Below are 17,029 nucleotides of genomic sequence, written 5' to 3' on the forward strand. Positions count from 1 at the left end.
ATCTTAGCATCGATCACAGGAAAGCTCTCTGCCATCTATCTCTCTGTGTGCTGTATGTCACTGCATGTGAGTAATTGTATTTACCCATTACTTGATGACAATAATTACTTTTGTCCAGGCATTAAGCCCAGAGGTCAGCCTCAACTTGACCTCTGGCATTCAATGAGCCAGAGAGTAGAAATTACATGGCCCACTCTTCCTGGATTGGTACATGTATTTATCATTGTGAAATGTCAAAGTGAAAACATTCAATTACCCTAAGTACAAAAAGTAATTAAGTTAGACTTTAAGTTGTGGAACGTCCACAGGATAGGAGTACAATAAAGCTATCCTTCTCAGTCACTTCTTTCAAAATGGCAGATGTTGTTTTGACCTTACAGCTGAGCTGAGGAAGAGCTGAATCAATTTGTGCCTAACTCGTGGTCAGTTGCGGATGTCACAACCAGTTGTGACAGGTGTTATGTCAGTCTTATAGCAGCATTATGTCTTCCTGCTTTAGTGGGAGTTTTTCAATAGATCAGACACTGTTATTCAGCAGGTAAGATAGAACTGCCAAAGGGGGCGGTGTTGCAATCTACTGCAAAGATAGCCTGCAGAGTTCTGTATTACTATCCAAGTCTGTACCCAAACAATTCGAGCTTCTACTTCTAAAAATGCACCTTTACAGAAACAAGTCTCTCACTGTTGCCGCTTGCTATAGACCTCCCTCTGCCCCCAGCTGTGCCCCCGATACCATATGTGAATTGATTTCCCCCCATCTATCTTCTGAGCTCGTGCTACTAGGTGACCTAAACTGGGACATGCTTAACACCCCGGCCATCCTACAATCTAAGCTTGATGCCCTCAGTCTCACACAAATGATCAATGAACCTACCAGGTACAACTCCAAATCCGTATACACGGGCACCCTCATAGATGTCATCCTAACTAACTCGCCCTCCAAATACACCTCTGCTGTTTTCAATCAAGATCTCAGCGATCACTGCCTGATTGCCTGCATCCGTAATAGGTCTGCGACCAAACGATCACCCCTCATCACTGTCAAACGCTCCCTAAAACACTTCTGCGAGCAGGCCTTTCTAATCGACCTGGCCGGGGTATCCTGGAATGACATTGACCTCATCCCGTCAGATGATGCCTGGCTATTCTTTAAAGGTGCCTTCCTCACCATCTTAAACAAGCATGCCCCATTAAAAAAATGTAGAACTAGGAATAGATATAGTCCTTGGTTCACTCCAGACCTGTCTGCCCTTGACCAGCACAAAAACATCCTGTGGCGTTCTGCATTAACATCGAATAGCCCCCATGATAAGCAGCTTTTCAGGGAAGTTAGGAACAAATATACACAGGCAGTTAGGAAAGCTAAGGCTAGCTTTTTCAAACAGAAATTTGCATCCTGTAGTACTAACTCAAAAAGTTCTGGGACACTGTATAGTCAGTCCATGGAGAATAAGAGCACCTCCTCCCAGCTGCCCACTGCTCTGAAGCTAGGACACACTGTCACCACAGATAAATCCACTATAATTGAGAATTTCAATAAGCATTTCTCTACGACTGGCCATGCTTTCCACCTGGCTACACCTACCCCGGTCAACTGCCCAGCACCCTCCACAGCAACCCGCCAAAGTCCCCACCATTTCTCCTTCACACAAATCCAGACAGCTGATGTACTGAAAGAGCTGCAAAATCTGGACCCATACAAATCAGCCGGGCTAGACAATCTGGACCCTCTCTTTCTAAAATTATCTGCCGATATTGTTGGAACTCCTATTACTAGCCTGTTCAACCTCTCTTTCGTATCGTCTGAGATTCCCAAAGATTGGAAAGCTGCCGCGGTCATCCCCCTCTTCAAAGGGGGTGACACTCTAGACCCAAACTGCTACAGACCTATATCTATCCTACCCTGTCTTTCTGCAATCTGGTTTCAGAGCTGGTCATGGGTGCACCTCAGCCACGCTCAAGGTCCTAAACGACATCATAACTGCCATCGATAAGAGACATTACCGTGCAGCTGTATTCATCGACCTGGCCAAGGCTTTCGACTCTGTCAATCACCACATTCTTATTGGCAGACTCGACAGCCTTGGTTTTTCAAATGATTGCCTCGCCTGGTTTACCAACTACTTCTCAGAGAGAGTTCAGTGTATCAATTCGGAGGCCTGTTGTCCGGACCTCTGGCAGTCTCTATGGGGGTGGCACAGAATTAAATCCTCTTCTCTTCTCTGTCAACGATGTCGCTCTTGCTGCTGGTGATTCTCTGATACACCTCTACTCAGGCGACACAATTCTGTATACCTCTGGCCCTTCTTTGGACACTGTGTTAACTAACCTCCAGACGAGCTTCAATGCCATACAACTCTCCTTCCGTGGCCTCCAACTGCTCTTAAACGCAAGTAAAACTAAATGCATGCTATTCAACCGATCACTGCCCGCACCTGCTCGCCCGTCCAGCATCACTACTCTAGACGGCTCTGACTTAGAATACGTGAACAACTACAAATACCAGACTCGCATTAAGCATCTCCAATCCAAAATTAAATCTAGAATCGGCTTCCTATATCGCAACAAAGTATCCTTCGCTCATGCTTCCAAACATACCCTCGTAAAACTGACCATCCTACCGATCCTCGACTTCGGTGATGTCATCTATAAAATAGCATCCAACACTCTACTCAACAAACTGGATGCAGTCTATCACAGTGCCATCCGTTTTGTCACCAAAGCCCCATACACTACCCACCATTGCGACCTGTACACTCTCGTTGGTTGGCCCTCGCTTCATACTCGTCGCCAAACCCACTGGCTACAGGTTATCTACAAGTCTCTGCTAGGTAAAGCCCCGCCTTATCTCAGCTCACTGGTCACCATAGCATTACCCACCCGTAGCACGCGCTCCAGCAATTATATCTCACTGGTCACCCCCAAAACCAATTCCTCCTTTGGTCGTCTCTCCTTCCAGTTCTCTGCTGCCAATGACTGGAACAAACTGCAAAAATCTCTGAAGCTGGATACTCATATCTCCCTCACTAGCTTTAAGCGCCAGAGCAGCTCACAGATCAGCAGCTGTCAGAGCAGCTCACCACACTGCGCCTGTACATAGCCCGTCTGTAAACAGCCCATCTATCTACCTTCCTCATCCCCATACTGTATTTATTTATTTATCTTGCTCCTTTGCACTCCAGCATCTCTACTTCCACATTCATCTTCTGCCGATCTACCATTCCAGTGTTTAATTGCTATATTATAATTACTTCGCCACCATGGCCTATTTATTGACTTAACTCCCTTATCTTACCTCATTTGCACTCACTGTATATAGACTTTAAAAAAAATGTATTCTACTGTATTATTGACTGTATGTTTTGTTTATTCCATGTGTAACTCTGTGTTGTTGTTTGTGTCGAATTGCTATGCTTTATCTTGGCTAGGTCGCAGTTGCAAATGAGAACTTGTTCTCAACTGGCCTACCTGGTTAAATAAAGGTGAAATGAAATAAAAAAGGTAGAGAAAGAATGGCACCACCTGCCTGGCCCTTAGCCAGTCCTTCCTCTATAGGGGCCAGCTGCTGCACTGTTTGGATAAGTGTCTATCTCTGGATAGCCCTAAACCCATAGCCCCCCCTGTGTGCTGGGCTAGCCTTATCGCTATCTGCCCTCAAACCTTAGCCCTCCCTGTGTGCAAGGCTAGCCTTATCGCTATCTGCCGACAACTCCTAGCCCTCCTTGTGGGCTAGTTCTGCTAGCTTTATTGCTATCTGCCCTGCAGCTGATTTGATTTCACACGCAAGCAAGTTGGGTTTCACTGTGTCACTGACTCTGTCCCTCTCCCAGTGCCACTCCTCTTTTCTCTACCTCTTGGAAAAGTGCCCAGAAAAGCATTAGCGACTCTCCAATCTGCCCAGCCAGCATCACTGCACTGCACAGACACTGTCCTCCAAGCTCGGTCAGTTTCTAACAAGGTGTTAGCTGTGATGTGTTGGCCTAGTTTGAAGTTGTAATGGCTCTTTTGGAATAACCTGTGGGTGTTGGAAGGCTGTCGTGGGAACTGTGTGTTAGTGATGAGGTAAGTAAAGCTTCAGAGGTGACGGGACAGGAGGATGAAAATGATGGATGGTATTTTTGTGGGTAAAGTCTCTAGGTCATGTTAGCCCTGTAGTATAGTGCTGGGTTGCCAGGTTGGAGTGGATGTAGCTAGAGACCAGACCAGAAAACACTGCATAGGCAGTGGGTCTTGGATATCTATGTGGGCGAGGGGAGAGGATGTTGGCTGTTTTACACTGCTGTGTAGATTGGATGAGTAACATGCAATCTATCTTCAAGGATGACTCATTTTAGTCTGGTTGGAGAATCGCTTTCTGTTTGGGCATATTTTATTACATACTCAGCTGTATTTTGGGGCTCCCGAGTGGCGCAGCGGTCTAAGGCACTGCATCTCAGTGCTCAAGGCGTTACTACAGACCCTGGTTAGATTCCAGGCTGTTTCACAACCGGCCGTGATTGGGAGTCCCATAGGGCGGCGCACAATTGGCCCAACGTTGTCTGGGTTAGGGTTTGGCCGGGGTAGGCCGTCATTTGTAAATAAGAATTTGTTCTTAACTGACTTGCTAGTTAAATAAAGGTTAAATAAAATAAAAAATACATTTTAAATTGTCTACCTACATGCTGTACTATATTGCTTTACATTGTTCTGGGAGATTGTATTTCCATGTTGTGTAGTGATTGGTATGTGAGCTTTCTTCCACTACTAACCTGTTGGATCTGCACTAGTAACAGCCAAGTGTCATTATGTGAACACATTATTTCTATCTGCCTAGAAAACTTCTCAGGAAAAAGAGAACATTTTGAGGAAAGAAGGGGTCTATTCTCCATATCATTGTTCTCATTTCATTTTCACTGGGCAGGGAGAGAGGGAGAGGGACTAGACTACATGCTCCATACCATTTCTTTTAGTCTCTCAATTAGAAAGTAAGTAAGTGGAAGTGGTTTCAGCACAGTTCTTTTTTTACCCCCTAGTGAAACAAATGGGAGGACATTAGCCTGTGAATTTATAAATTTTGCAATGAAATATGAATTTCTGTTTGATGCTGTGGTGAAGCTTTGTGCTAAATGATGACAGTTTTAAGTATTTATACGGCCTTGATTTGAAGTGTTACTATTGACTTTGAATTCAGTGATCAGGGCATTGTGAGTTTAAATTATTGTTGATTCATTTTCTAATTTGCATGGCAAGTAAGGGAGAGTTCCAATTAAGGGAATATTCCAGCGTGTGTGTGTGTTTCCCCTCTTCATTCTGTTCTTTGTGTGTTTGCATGCTGATGAGCAGTGTCCAGCTTGGGGAGCAGCATGATTTGTAGCTGAGCTGAAAGGTCAGGATCATCCAAGTGCTTCCTAACACCCCTGCTGTGAGTGAGCACATCTAAATTAGATTATTGTGATGCTCCTGCTGTGTCCATCCACATCTTTGTGGGTGTGTGTATGCTACTCTGCTATGTGGTCTCCTTGGCACCTTGGTCGTTCCCTTATTGTGGCTTCCTGTTACATCACATGTCATATAAAAAAATCCAACCAATATCAATAGGGGGAGCTAGGGCTGGGCGATATGACGATATACACTGCTCAAAAAAATAAAGGGAACACTTAAACAACACAGTGTAACTCCAAGTCAATCACACTTCTGTGAAATCAAACTGTCCACTTAGGAAGCAACACAGATTGACAATAAATTTCACATGCTGTTGTGCAAATGAAATAGACAACAGGTGGAAATTATAGGCAATTAGCAAGGCACCCCCAATAAAGGAGTGGTTCTGCAGGTGATAATCACAGACCACTTCTCAGTTCCTATGCTTCCTGGCTGATGTTTTGGTCACTTTTGAATGCTGGCTGTGCTTTCACTCTAGTGGTAGCATGAGACGGAGTCTACAACCCACACAAGTGGCTCAGGTAGTGCAGCTCATCCAGGATGGCACATCAATGCGAGCTGTGACAAGAAGGTTTACTGTGTCTGTCAGCGTAGTGTCCAGAGCATGGAGGCGCTACCAGTAGACAGGCCAGTACATCAGGAGACGTGGAGGAGGCCGTAGGAGGGCAACAACCCAGCAGCAGGACCGCTACCTCCGCCTTTGTGCAAGGAGGAGCAGGAGGAGCACTGCCAGAGCCCTGCAAAATGACCTCCAGCAGGCCACAAATGTGCATGTGTCTGCTCAAACGGTCAGAAACAGACTCCATGAGGGTGGTATGAGGGCCCGACGTCCACAGGTGGGGGTTGTGCTTACAGCCCAACACCGTGCAGGACGTTTGGCATTTGCTAGAGAACACCAATATTGGAAAATTCGCCACTGGCACCCTGTGCTCTTCACAGATGAAAGCAGGTTCACACTGAGCACATGTGACAGACGTGACAGAGTCTGGAGACGGCGCGGAGAACGTTCTGCTGCCTGCAACATCCTCCAGCATGACCGGTTTGGTGGTGGGTTAGTCATGGTGTGGGGTGGCATTTCTTTGGGGGGCCGCACAGCCCTCCATGTGCTCGCCAGAGGTAGCCTGACTGCCATTAGGTACCGAGATGAGATCCTCAGACCCCTTGTGAGACCATATGCTGGTGCGGTTGGCCCTGGGTTCCTCCTAATGCAAGACAATGCTAGACCTCATGTGGCTGGAGTGTGTCAGCAGTTCCTGCAAGAGGAAGGCATTGATGCTATGGACTGGCCCGCCCGTTCCCCAGACCTGAATCCAATTGAGCACATCTGGGTCTCGCTCAATCCACTAACGCCACGTTGCACCACAGACTGTCCAGGATTTGGCGGATGCTTTAGTCCAGGTCTGGGAGGAGATCCCTCAGGAGACCATCCGCCACCTCATCAGGAGCATGCCCAGGCGTTGTAGGGAGGTCATACAGGCACGTGGAGGCCACACACACTACTGAGCCTCATTTTGACTTGTTTTAAGGACATTACATCAAAGTTGGATCAGCCTGTAGTGTGGTTTTCCACTTTAATTTTGAGTGTGACTCCAAATCCAGACCTCCATGGATTGATAAATTTGATTTCCATTGATAATTTTTGTGTGATTTTGTTGTCAGCACATTCAACTATGTAAAGAAAAAAGTATTTAATAAGAATATTTCATCCATTCAGATCTAGGATGTGTTATTTTAGTGTTCCCTTTATTGTTTTGAGCAGTGTATATATCTTGTGACGATAGACGTTTTTTCTATCGTTTCATATTATGCTCTCCATTTATTTTGTTGTGTCGCAAATCACACTCTTTGCGGCAATGTTTTTCGTCAATTGGACGTCGCTTTGCGTTCTTCCACATGTGCCGTGTGGAAGGATATTTGCGACACAAACAAACATGGAGGAGAGTGAAAATGACAGAGAGCACAGAGACACGGAGCTCATACCTAAAAGAGGGGCTACTTTGGTCACATGGACTTGGTTTGGGTATGAAAAGTCTGACACAGACCATATAACCGTCCTCTGCTAAATATGCTGCAGGCCGGTCCCGACAAACAGGCTCAAACACCACTAACCTCTTTTACCACCTACGCAAGAATCATGTGAAACATTACGGAGAGAGTCTACGGATGAGACCCAAAAAGTACAGTTGAGTGCTCAAAACAAACCTCAGTCTTAGACGTTGCAAGAGGCTTTTGCCCTCGCCACACCATTTGGTAAATAATCACGAAGATGGAAGGAGATAACAGCTGTCTTTGCAGATGTAAGTTGTAACGGCATGGCCCCAATTTACACGGGTGAGAACCGTGGGTTACAGGAGTTGGTGCTATACACTCAACCCAAGGTACCAAATGCAAATTGATGTGACACGTATTGATGCAAAAATAACATGCAAAACAGGCGAGGCCCCGCCCCCCCCCCCCTCCCGAAAAATAACAATCAATTATATATATATACACACACACACACACACACACACACACACACACACACACACACACACACACACACACACACACACACACACACACACACACACACACAGTGGGGCAAAAAAGTATTTAGTCAGCCACCAATTGTGCAAGTTCTCCCACTTAAAAAGATGAGAGGCCTATAATTTTCATCATAGGTACACTTCAACTATGACAGACAAAATGAGAGAAAAAAATCCTGAAAATCACATTGTAGGATTTTTAATGAATTTATTTGCAAATGATGGTGGAAAATAAGTATTTGGTCAATAACAAAAGTTTATCTCAATACTTTGTTTTATACCCTTTGTTGGCAATGACAGAGGTCAAACGTTTGACCAAACGTTTTCACACACTGTTGCTGGTATTTTGGCCCATTCCTCCATGCAGATCTCCTCTAGAGCAGTGATGTTTTGGGGCTGTTGCTGGGCAACACGGACTTTCAACTCCCTCCAAAGATTTTCTATGGGGTTGAGATCTGGAGACTGGCTAGGCCACTCCAGGACCTTGAAATGCTGAAGCCACTCCTTCGTTGCCCGGGCGGTGTGTTTGGGATCATTGTTATGCTGAAAGACCCAGCCACGTTTCATCTTCAATGCCCTTGCTGATGGAAGGTTTTCACTCAAAATCTCACGATACATGGCCCCATTCATTCTTTCCTTTACACGGATCAGTCGTCCTGGTCCCTTTGCAGAAAAACAGCCCCAAAGCATGATGTTTCCACCCCCATGCTTCACAGTAGGTATGGTGTTCTTTGGATGCAACTCAGCATTCTTTGTCCTCCAAACACGACGAGTTGAGTTTTTACCAAAAAGTTATATTTTGGTTTCATCTGACCATATGACATTCTCCCAATCTTCTTCTGGATCATCCAAATGTTCTCTAGCAAACTTCAGACTGGCCTGGACATGTACTGGCTTAAGCAGGGGGACATGTCTGGCAATGCAGGATTTGAGTCCCTGGCGGCGTAGTGTGTTACTGATGGTAGGCTTTGTTACTTTGGTCCCAGCTCTCTGCAGGTCATTCACTAGGTCCCCCCGTGTGGTTCTGGGATTTTTGCTCACCGTTCTTGTGATCATTTTGACCCCACGGGGTGAGATCTTGCGTGGAGCCCCAGATCGAGGGAGATTATCAGTGGTCTTGTATGTCTTCTATTTCCTAATAATTGCTCCCGCAGTTGATTTCTTCAAACCAAGCTGCTTACCTACTGCAGATTCAGTCTTCCCAGCCTGGTGCAGGTCTACAATTTTGTTTCTGGTGTCCTTTGACAGCTCTTTGGTCTTGGCCATGGTGGAGTTTGGAGTGTGACTGTTTGAGGTTGTGGACAGGTGTCTTTTATACTGATAACAAGTTCAAACAGGTGCCATTAATACAGGTAACGAGTGGAGGACAGAGGAGCCAGAAGTTACAGGTCTGTGAGAGCCAGAAATCTTGCTTGTTTGTAGGTGACCAAATACTTATTTTCCATCATAATTTGCAAATAAATTCATTAAAAATGCTACAATGTGATTTTCTGGATCTTTTTCTAATTTTGTCCGTCATAGTTGAAGTATACCTAGGAGGAAAATTACAGGCCTCATCTTTTTAAGTGGGAGAACTTGCACAATTGATGGCTGACTAAATACTTTTTTGCCCCACTCCTTTATTTTTTTTGTTTGCAACTATAGTTGAAGTGTTTTTTATTTATCTTTTGAGATTTTATTCATTAATATTTTATTTTTTGCTATAAGCTTAATTGAAAATTTGCACAAAGGTTCTAAATAAAAGGAGAAATAATCAAATATGAGTAAGTACCTTTTATTTGTTGAGTATAATTCAAAATGTAATAAGAAGTAGGCCTTTTACATGTGGTCATTTTATATAAACTATATATTTATTACAGAAAATGTGCTATATCGGGATATGTATCGTTATCGTGACATGAAATGACCTACATCGGGATATGAGATTTTGGCCATATCGCCCAGCCCTAGGGGGAGCTGTTGATTCTTTTTTTCCATTCAAAGCAGTGGGCGAAAGGTGGTCGTTCTACCAATTAAAAAAATCCTTAAGTGACTGCCTTTTCCCCTTGTCAATTTAGACTCATTCAGATAGGTTAGATTATCATCTATCATTGAACCAAGTAGTCAAATATGCATTACTGGTTGCTCTAAACACTGGTCATCAATATATTAATAAAGTGCTCCAATCTGTTCATATTTAATGAGGCCTGAACGAGCCGCTAATGAACTGGTCTACTAGTGCGCTCTACACACTAAAATTAAGATACGAAAGGAGCCACAATGTCAGAAGTGCACTTTAATAGCTTGAACAGCCTCAGAGAAGATATGAGGGAATGTTCTGGAACAGTGTCATTTCTAGAGCTTCATGGAGGAAAAGAGGAGAGGGAGGTGGGGAAAAAAGACTGAATGCACTCTGTTGAACATAAACTACATGGCCAAAAGTATATGAACACTTGCTTGTCTCACTCCAAAATCATGGACATTAATATGGAGGTCGGCCCCCTTTGCTGCTATAACAGCCTCCACTCGTTTGGGAAGCCTTTCCACTAGATGTTGGAACATTGCTGCGGGGACTTGCTTCCATTCAGCCGCGAGCATTAGAGAGGTCGGGCCCTGATGTTGGCCGATTAAGCCAGGCTCACAGGAAAGGGCCTCCCCAAACTGTTGCCACAAAGTTAAAGCACAGAATTGTCTAGAATGTCATTGTATGCTGTAGCGTTAAGATTTCCCTTCACTGGAACTAAGGGGCCTAGCCCAAACCATGAAAAACAGACCCAGTCCATTATTCCTCCTCCACCAAACTTTACAGTTGGCACTATGCATTGGGGGCAGGTAGCGTTCTCCTGGCTTCTGCCAAACCCAGATTTGTCCATCGGACTGCCAGATGGTGAAGCGAAATTCATCACTCCAGTGAATGCATTTCCACTGCTTTAGCGTCAAACGGCGGGCGAGCTTTACACCACTCCAGCCGACGCTTGGCATTGCGCTTGTGTACAGCTGCTCGGCCGTGGAAACTCATATAATGAAGCTCCTGACAAACAGTTATTGTGGTGACTTTGCATCTAGAGGCAGTTTGAAACTCGGTAGTCAGTGTTGCAACCGAGGATAGACAATTTTTACAAGCTACGCACTTCAGCGCTAGGCAGGCCCATTCTGTGAGCTTGTATTGCCTACCACTTTGTGGCTGAGCTGTTATTGCTCCTAGACGTCTCCACAAAAACAGCACTTACAGTTGACCCGGGCAGCTCTAGCAGAAATTTGACAATCTGACTTGTTGAAAAGGTGGCATCCTATGACCGTACAAGGTTGAAAGTCACTGAGCTCTTCAGTAAGGCAATTCTACTGCCAATGTTTGTTTATGGAGATTGCATGGCTGTGTGCTCAATTTTATACACCTGTCAGCAACGGTTGTGGCTGAAATAGTCAAATCCACTCATTTGTCGGGGTGTCCACATCCTTTTGGCCATTTAGTGTTGGGGCAGTCAGACAGTCTTTTGTGTGAGTGCTGGCCTGAGTTTAGCTAAAAAAAAACTGTTGAAAGCTGTGAGAGAAACTCCTACAACTGGAGGGAGGGGGAGCCATAGAGGGAGGGGGAGCCATAGAGGGAGGGACAAGCAGAGAGGGAGAGGGAGGGACAAGCAGAGAGGGAGAGGGAGGGACAAGCAGAGAGGGGGAGGGAGGGACACGCAGAGAGGGAGAGGGAGGGACAAGCAGAGAGGGGGAGGGAGGGACAAGCAGAGAGGGAGAGGGAGGGACAAGCAGAGAGGGGGAGGGAGGGAGGGACAAGCAGAGAGAGGGAGGGAGGGACAAGCAGAGGGAGAGAGGGTGGGAGGGACCAGGAGAGGGTGGGAGGGACCAGGAGAGGGTGGGAGGGACCAGGAGAGGGTGGGAGGGACAAGCAGAGAGGGAGGGATAAGCAGTGAGAGAGTTGGAGTGAGAGAAGGAGGGATAGGGAGTGAGAGCCAGAGTGAGGAAGAGCGAGATCTGCGATTGGATGGTCTGGGAAAGGCACAGAGTAACTTAAGGAATAGGAGGAAGTGAGGGAGGGGGTGCTGCTAAAACTTGAATTTGTATCGGAGAGGGTTAGCAGAGAGGAGGGGTGTCAGGAGGAACCCGACAGGCAAACTGCAATCTGACAGGCAGCCAACATGCAGAGACGCTGACAAACTGGGGAACGCCCCCTGCTACACACACACGCTGAGCCTGGCCCAGGAGAGTTCTCTCCACACACACTCTGGCCGTGTTGGCAGCGCGTGGAGATGACCAGGGGGAGCGGCATGCAGAAGGCGAGCCAGCTAGGAGAGACTCCTGCAGTTTTCCTCAGATACACTCAGGAGTGGTTCGCCTGAGGGGCAGCAGGGGCGCTACTGATTTAACAGATAACGGATCATGGAACATGTGCCGGTGTCTGTAACTGTGCACCTCTGAATGGTGTGTGTGAGCGTGTTTGTGTGTGTGGGTGTGTATATACCTCCACCTTTGGTCAGTCTGTGTGTGTGTGTTCACTCTGATCACGGTGTGGAATAAGGGTAGTTTTCTGAATGAAGATGGCTGGCCATGGCAGCCAGTGGAAACTGGAGACGACAAGCAGCTGAAGACAAGGAACTAAGGGACTGCTTTTTTCTTTCGTCCCTTTTTGTTGTTCCCTTCGTCCGTCTCTCCTTCTTCTTCTTCTCCATCAGGAGGGGGCGAGCCCTGCAATCTTAATCTGTTTGGAGAGTTTGGGAAAATCATGAACTCTTCCGGAGCGGTTGGGAAATTTGGGAGTGAATCCCAGATTGAAGGGGGCAAGGTAAGATGAGTTATCTTTATTTCTAAAAAGTTTGGGTTGGAAGTGGTCACTCATGTCTTTTAGGGTTCCTGTGAAATCTGGTTGTCACTCATTTCTAGGTTATTACAAGTTTTGGCCAAGAGGTAGGTCTCCTTTCTTATAGCCCAAGCGACTTGGCTGTCATTTCTGGAAGGTTTCAGTCAGAGCTGTCAGTCTGTCTTTCATCCCCCTATAAACACTTTTGCCTTCCATGTGGGCAGCACACGGCTCACTGAGTCTCAAGGCAGCGAGTTGACAGAACATCTGAGTCATCTGGGCTAGTCCTCGACCCCCCCCTTCTCTCTTCCCTGCCGTCCCCCCTGCCTGCAGCATATTAAATCCTGGTGGGGGAGAAGTTCGGTTTAGGCTAAATACTTCTCAAAGTGGGGGAGGATAGGGGGAAGTGAATTAGGATCAAATGCTTCGGGTGTATAAAGCTCCACACAGAGAAAATATAATATTAGCTTGCTTGCTAACTAGCACCCTGTTTTCTCTCGCTGTCTTTTCCTTTGACTCTGTAGAGCATAAAACAAACTGCTTGGCTGGTTTGGAAGACTTTAAACTTTTCCAAAGGTTTTTGAGAGGTGGATAGTAAGCAAGCTCTGACTTTTAGTGAAAGCTCTTCTACAGAACCAAGTGTGTGTTTCAAGGTGTTTGTGGCCCCTTTCCCTTCCTAAGGCGTCAGCATGCTTCACTTCGTTTGGCGGCTAGCCGAAGACGTCTAGGAGAATTGAAGGAGTGTGCTCGTTTACTCCCTTAAAAGACCTTTGCGTGAAAAACAAGAAAAAAGCAGCAATTGTGCTGTTTGTCCATTTTGAGACGTCGTAGCTAGTATACACTTCCTCAAAATAGTCTGAATTAATCTAAGATAACTAAAGAAATCGGTCATTCATGCATGATGCACTGCTTTGCTTTATCTTGTCCAGGTTGCAGTTGTAAATGAGAACTTGTCCTCAACTGGCCTACCTGGTTAAATAAAGGTGGGGGGGAAATCATTGACGTTTTTGCAGGAGTTCTAAGTAGCACAATTTTACATCTAACTAAGATGTCTGGTGCAGTATTTCTCAATGAGAAGGGGGTGTAGGCTTCGGCTCCCGAACTTAGGCTGGCCTCTAGAATTTTGTGTGTGTGCCCGAACAGCTAAAAAAAAAACTTACTAAAGTCCAAAACACCACAAAAGTTTGTCATCATATGTGCACAAACTCTTCCGAACTGTTTTGGCTGGGAGGATGCGGACGCCTTTACCCCCACATCGTCCACAGATGAGAATTGTTAAAACTCCCAGAGAGTCACAATGGCTTTCTGTTTTATGAAGACACAGGAAGTGTGGCTCCTTGTAGAGGCATGTTGTCGGGTGGATCGAGTCCCCCGGGGCCCCTCACTTTTACTTTACTTTATTAGCTTTATTATTGCAGGGACAGTGCATATTTTAATGAACATTTTAGTAAAATGGCACATTTTCGACCGCAGTCAGGTTATTTAAAAACACGTAAAATGACAATACAGACAGATAATGAACACGTACAGAGCAACATATGACAACCCTTAGCAGGTAGACAGAGAAATCACACAAAATGCAACTCAGTCTCCAGTTCTCCAAATGAGTTGAATTTGGGATGAGGGCGTTGTGGTCCAACGGGGTTGTAGCCTGCTGTCTCTTCCACACTGCTGCATCCTGTCATCTTAATAGAGCTGTTCAGTGTCACTTTGACTTTGATTTGTAGTTGATGGTGTCGATCAGATTCTGGTCGTTGAAGGGATTGGTTATTAATCATTTGTAGAATGGATTCTGAATAAAGAATAAAACATTGTTTGATAAGCTGCTGGAGTTTGTTTAGAACATAACATCAGCAGCTTTTTTTGGTCACAGTTTGCTCAGAGGGCTTTGCAGCAGTGTTTTATTGTCTATTCTAGCCCGACTAAAGACAGCCATGGTTAGTGTTTTAACTCCCAGGCCAGACTAGAGCTACCCAAATAAACGTCTAGGGAGTAGGCAGCATCGGCCAAATAAACCTAGAGCGGCGCTGTATAGACTAGAAACAGAGTGACCTTGGGTGAGGTTGAGGTATTCCATCTTGGCTGTCCAGGGAAGGCTGCCGGGAGAAGACAAATGTAGGGAGCAGGAGGCAAGTATCCAGCCTCCTGTCTAGAGACTCTCTATATCTTTGTTTCAACCCTACGGAGCAGGGGTGTCAAACTCATTCCACGGATGGCCTAGTGTCTGCAGGTTTTTGCATTTTCCTTTCAATTAAGACCTAGATAACCAGGTGAGGGGAGTGCCTTACTAATTATTGACCTTTTAATTCATCAATCAAGTACAAGGGTGGCGCAAAAACCTGCAGACACTCGGCCCTCCGTGGAATGAGTTTGACACGTGCTATTTCAATGGAGCCAATTTCAAGGAGGAGAGGGAGTTCCGTTTTAGTAACCAACAATATGTGTTAGAGCTCTTTTGGGACAGAGCAGGGGTTAGAGAGAAAACGATGCATGAACGTGTCAACTTGTACTTCTTCCCCTCACTAACCCTGCAGCTCTGGTAAAGCAATGTTCAGGGGCTTAGGCTATTTCCCCCAGCCACTTCAAGCACAACACTGTCTTTCCCTCTAGAGCCAAACTAGGATCTAAAGCAAACCACATTTCTGCCTGCATGAGTGCCCACTCCCAACCTAAAATGGGAAAGCATACTCTTCCTTATTAGATGAACCATACTCAGATGATCAAAGACAGCGTGTTTTCCATGTCATTTTATTTATTCACTCCCCTCACATCAACTCAAAATGTTTTCTTGTCTGGGCAGATGTTTTAGGGGCGGCTTTACCTTCAATTTATGGCAAGGGAAAGCAAACTGGATCTGTCAGTGACTTAACGGCCGCAGCATTGTAAGTGTAGCACTCAGTCATCGTTTGCGCCGCTGATGTTCTAGAGAATCATAAACAACGGTTGAGGCACTCAATCGATGCAGGGAGGAAGAGATGGTGTAACACTGGAGGTTGCAGGAGAGTAGAGCTTTAGTCCCTGTGCCGCCACTGGTTGGTAGGCAACCTGGATTTACTGTGCCTTTTAAAGTGGTCTTCTAACTCATTCAACTGGAAAACACAAGAGAAGCAGGGCCTGTAGGTCGAATTTACGAGCTCCTCCTGGTAGGTAGCATAAACCAGAACAATGACTCAGTGTAGGAATGAATAATCGTGGCCCTGTATTTCTTTATCCCCATATTTATTGATGGGTCCCCTCAGTATAATTGAGGGTCTCTAATAAAATGTGCTGTCACATATTTATGCCTTTTCTACATTTCTGAATGAATTATGGGAAGGAAGGGGAAATATTGATTGAAGCAACGTTTGCTATTTTATTAGGATCCCCATTAGCTGTTGCTAACATTTTAATGGACAAGAACAGCTCAAGGACAGAAATACATCAATGTAAAACATCACACACATCCTACATATCAGTACATACACAACAAAAATGAATTCTTCAAACAACGGCGTTGTGAGGTGTTGCTTTGTCTATTTTTTTAAAACCTGGTTTGCAGGTTTAAGCAATCACTTAAGCAATCTGAGATTAGGCTTGGGCGATATACCGTATCCCAGCGTATTTTGAAATACAGACTGTGATTCGTAGGGGGGGCCTGCTACGTCACTGCTTATAACTATAAATTAAGTTTAACTAAAGAATCTAAGATGTGTCAAATTAATTAAATCCAGCTCAAGGTTCCAGCTATGCATTTGGCTAGATGTCAAGATCAAGTTTCTTGGTTACAGCACAGACGTTCAAGATCCCTGTTGCCTAAATTGTTTTGCGCGTAAAAATACATCTTTTGACGCTATGAAACATCTGGATATCGCCCAACCCTATCTGAGATGGGAGTTCCATACCATCATGGCTCTATATAAGACTGAATTAGAATTTGTTCTGGATTTGGAGACTGTGAAAATACCCCTTTTGGCATGTCTGGTGTGGTAAGTGTGTGTGTCAGAGCTCTGTTTAAGTTGACTATGCAAACAATTTGGCATTTTCAACACATTGTTTCTTATAAAAATAATTGATGCAGTCAGTACTTTTATCCAAGAGAGACTGTACCTGGCCGTTGGTTTACTTTCACCCCTGACTAGGCTTACCTCTTCAATTTTATATATCAGTTTGCTTAGTGCTTAATGTGCACTGACTACACTCTACAGTAAGTGTTAAACCATGAATATAAAATGTAGTTATTGATAGTAGATGTGGATTTATATTCCCTCATGGAGTCTGCTTAGTCTCCGAAGTATGCAGTCTCTATGCCTATATA

At 45.2% G+C, this 17,029-nt stretch overlaps 1 protein-coding gene across 1 annotated transcript in view; it reads left to right on the forward strand.

Moving 5' to 3' along the window:
- The first annotated feature begins 12,329 nt into the window (after positions 1 to 12,329).
- Positions 12,330 to 17,029, forward strand: part of LOC139388696 (colorectal mutant cancer protein-like) — a 135,075-nt gene continuing 130,375 nt past the window's right edge. The window contains exons 1-2 of the mRNA XM_071135546.1: positions 12,330 to 12,359; positions 12,611 to 12,720. Coding sequence (XP_070991647.1) covers positions 12,661 to 12,720 — 60 coding nt within the window. The 5' untranslated portion in view covers positions 12,330 to 12,359; positions 12,611 to 12,660. The remainder of the gene's footprint in view (positions 12,360 to 12,610; positions 12,721 to 17,029) is intronic.

The sequence above is a fragment of the Oncorhynchus clarkii genome, chromosome 29, assembly GCF_045791955.1.
Source record: "Oncorhynchus clarkii lewisi isolate Uvic-CL-2024 chromosome 29, UVic_Ocla_1.0, whole genome shotgun sequence".
Lineage (NCBI taxonomy): Eukaryota > Metazoa > Chordata > Actinopteri > Salmoniformes > Salmonidae > Oncorhynchus > Oncorhynchus clarkii.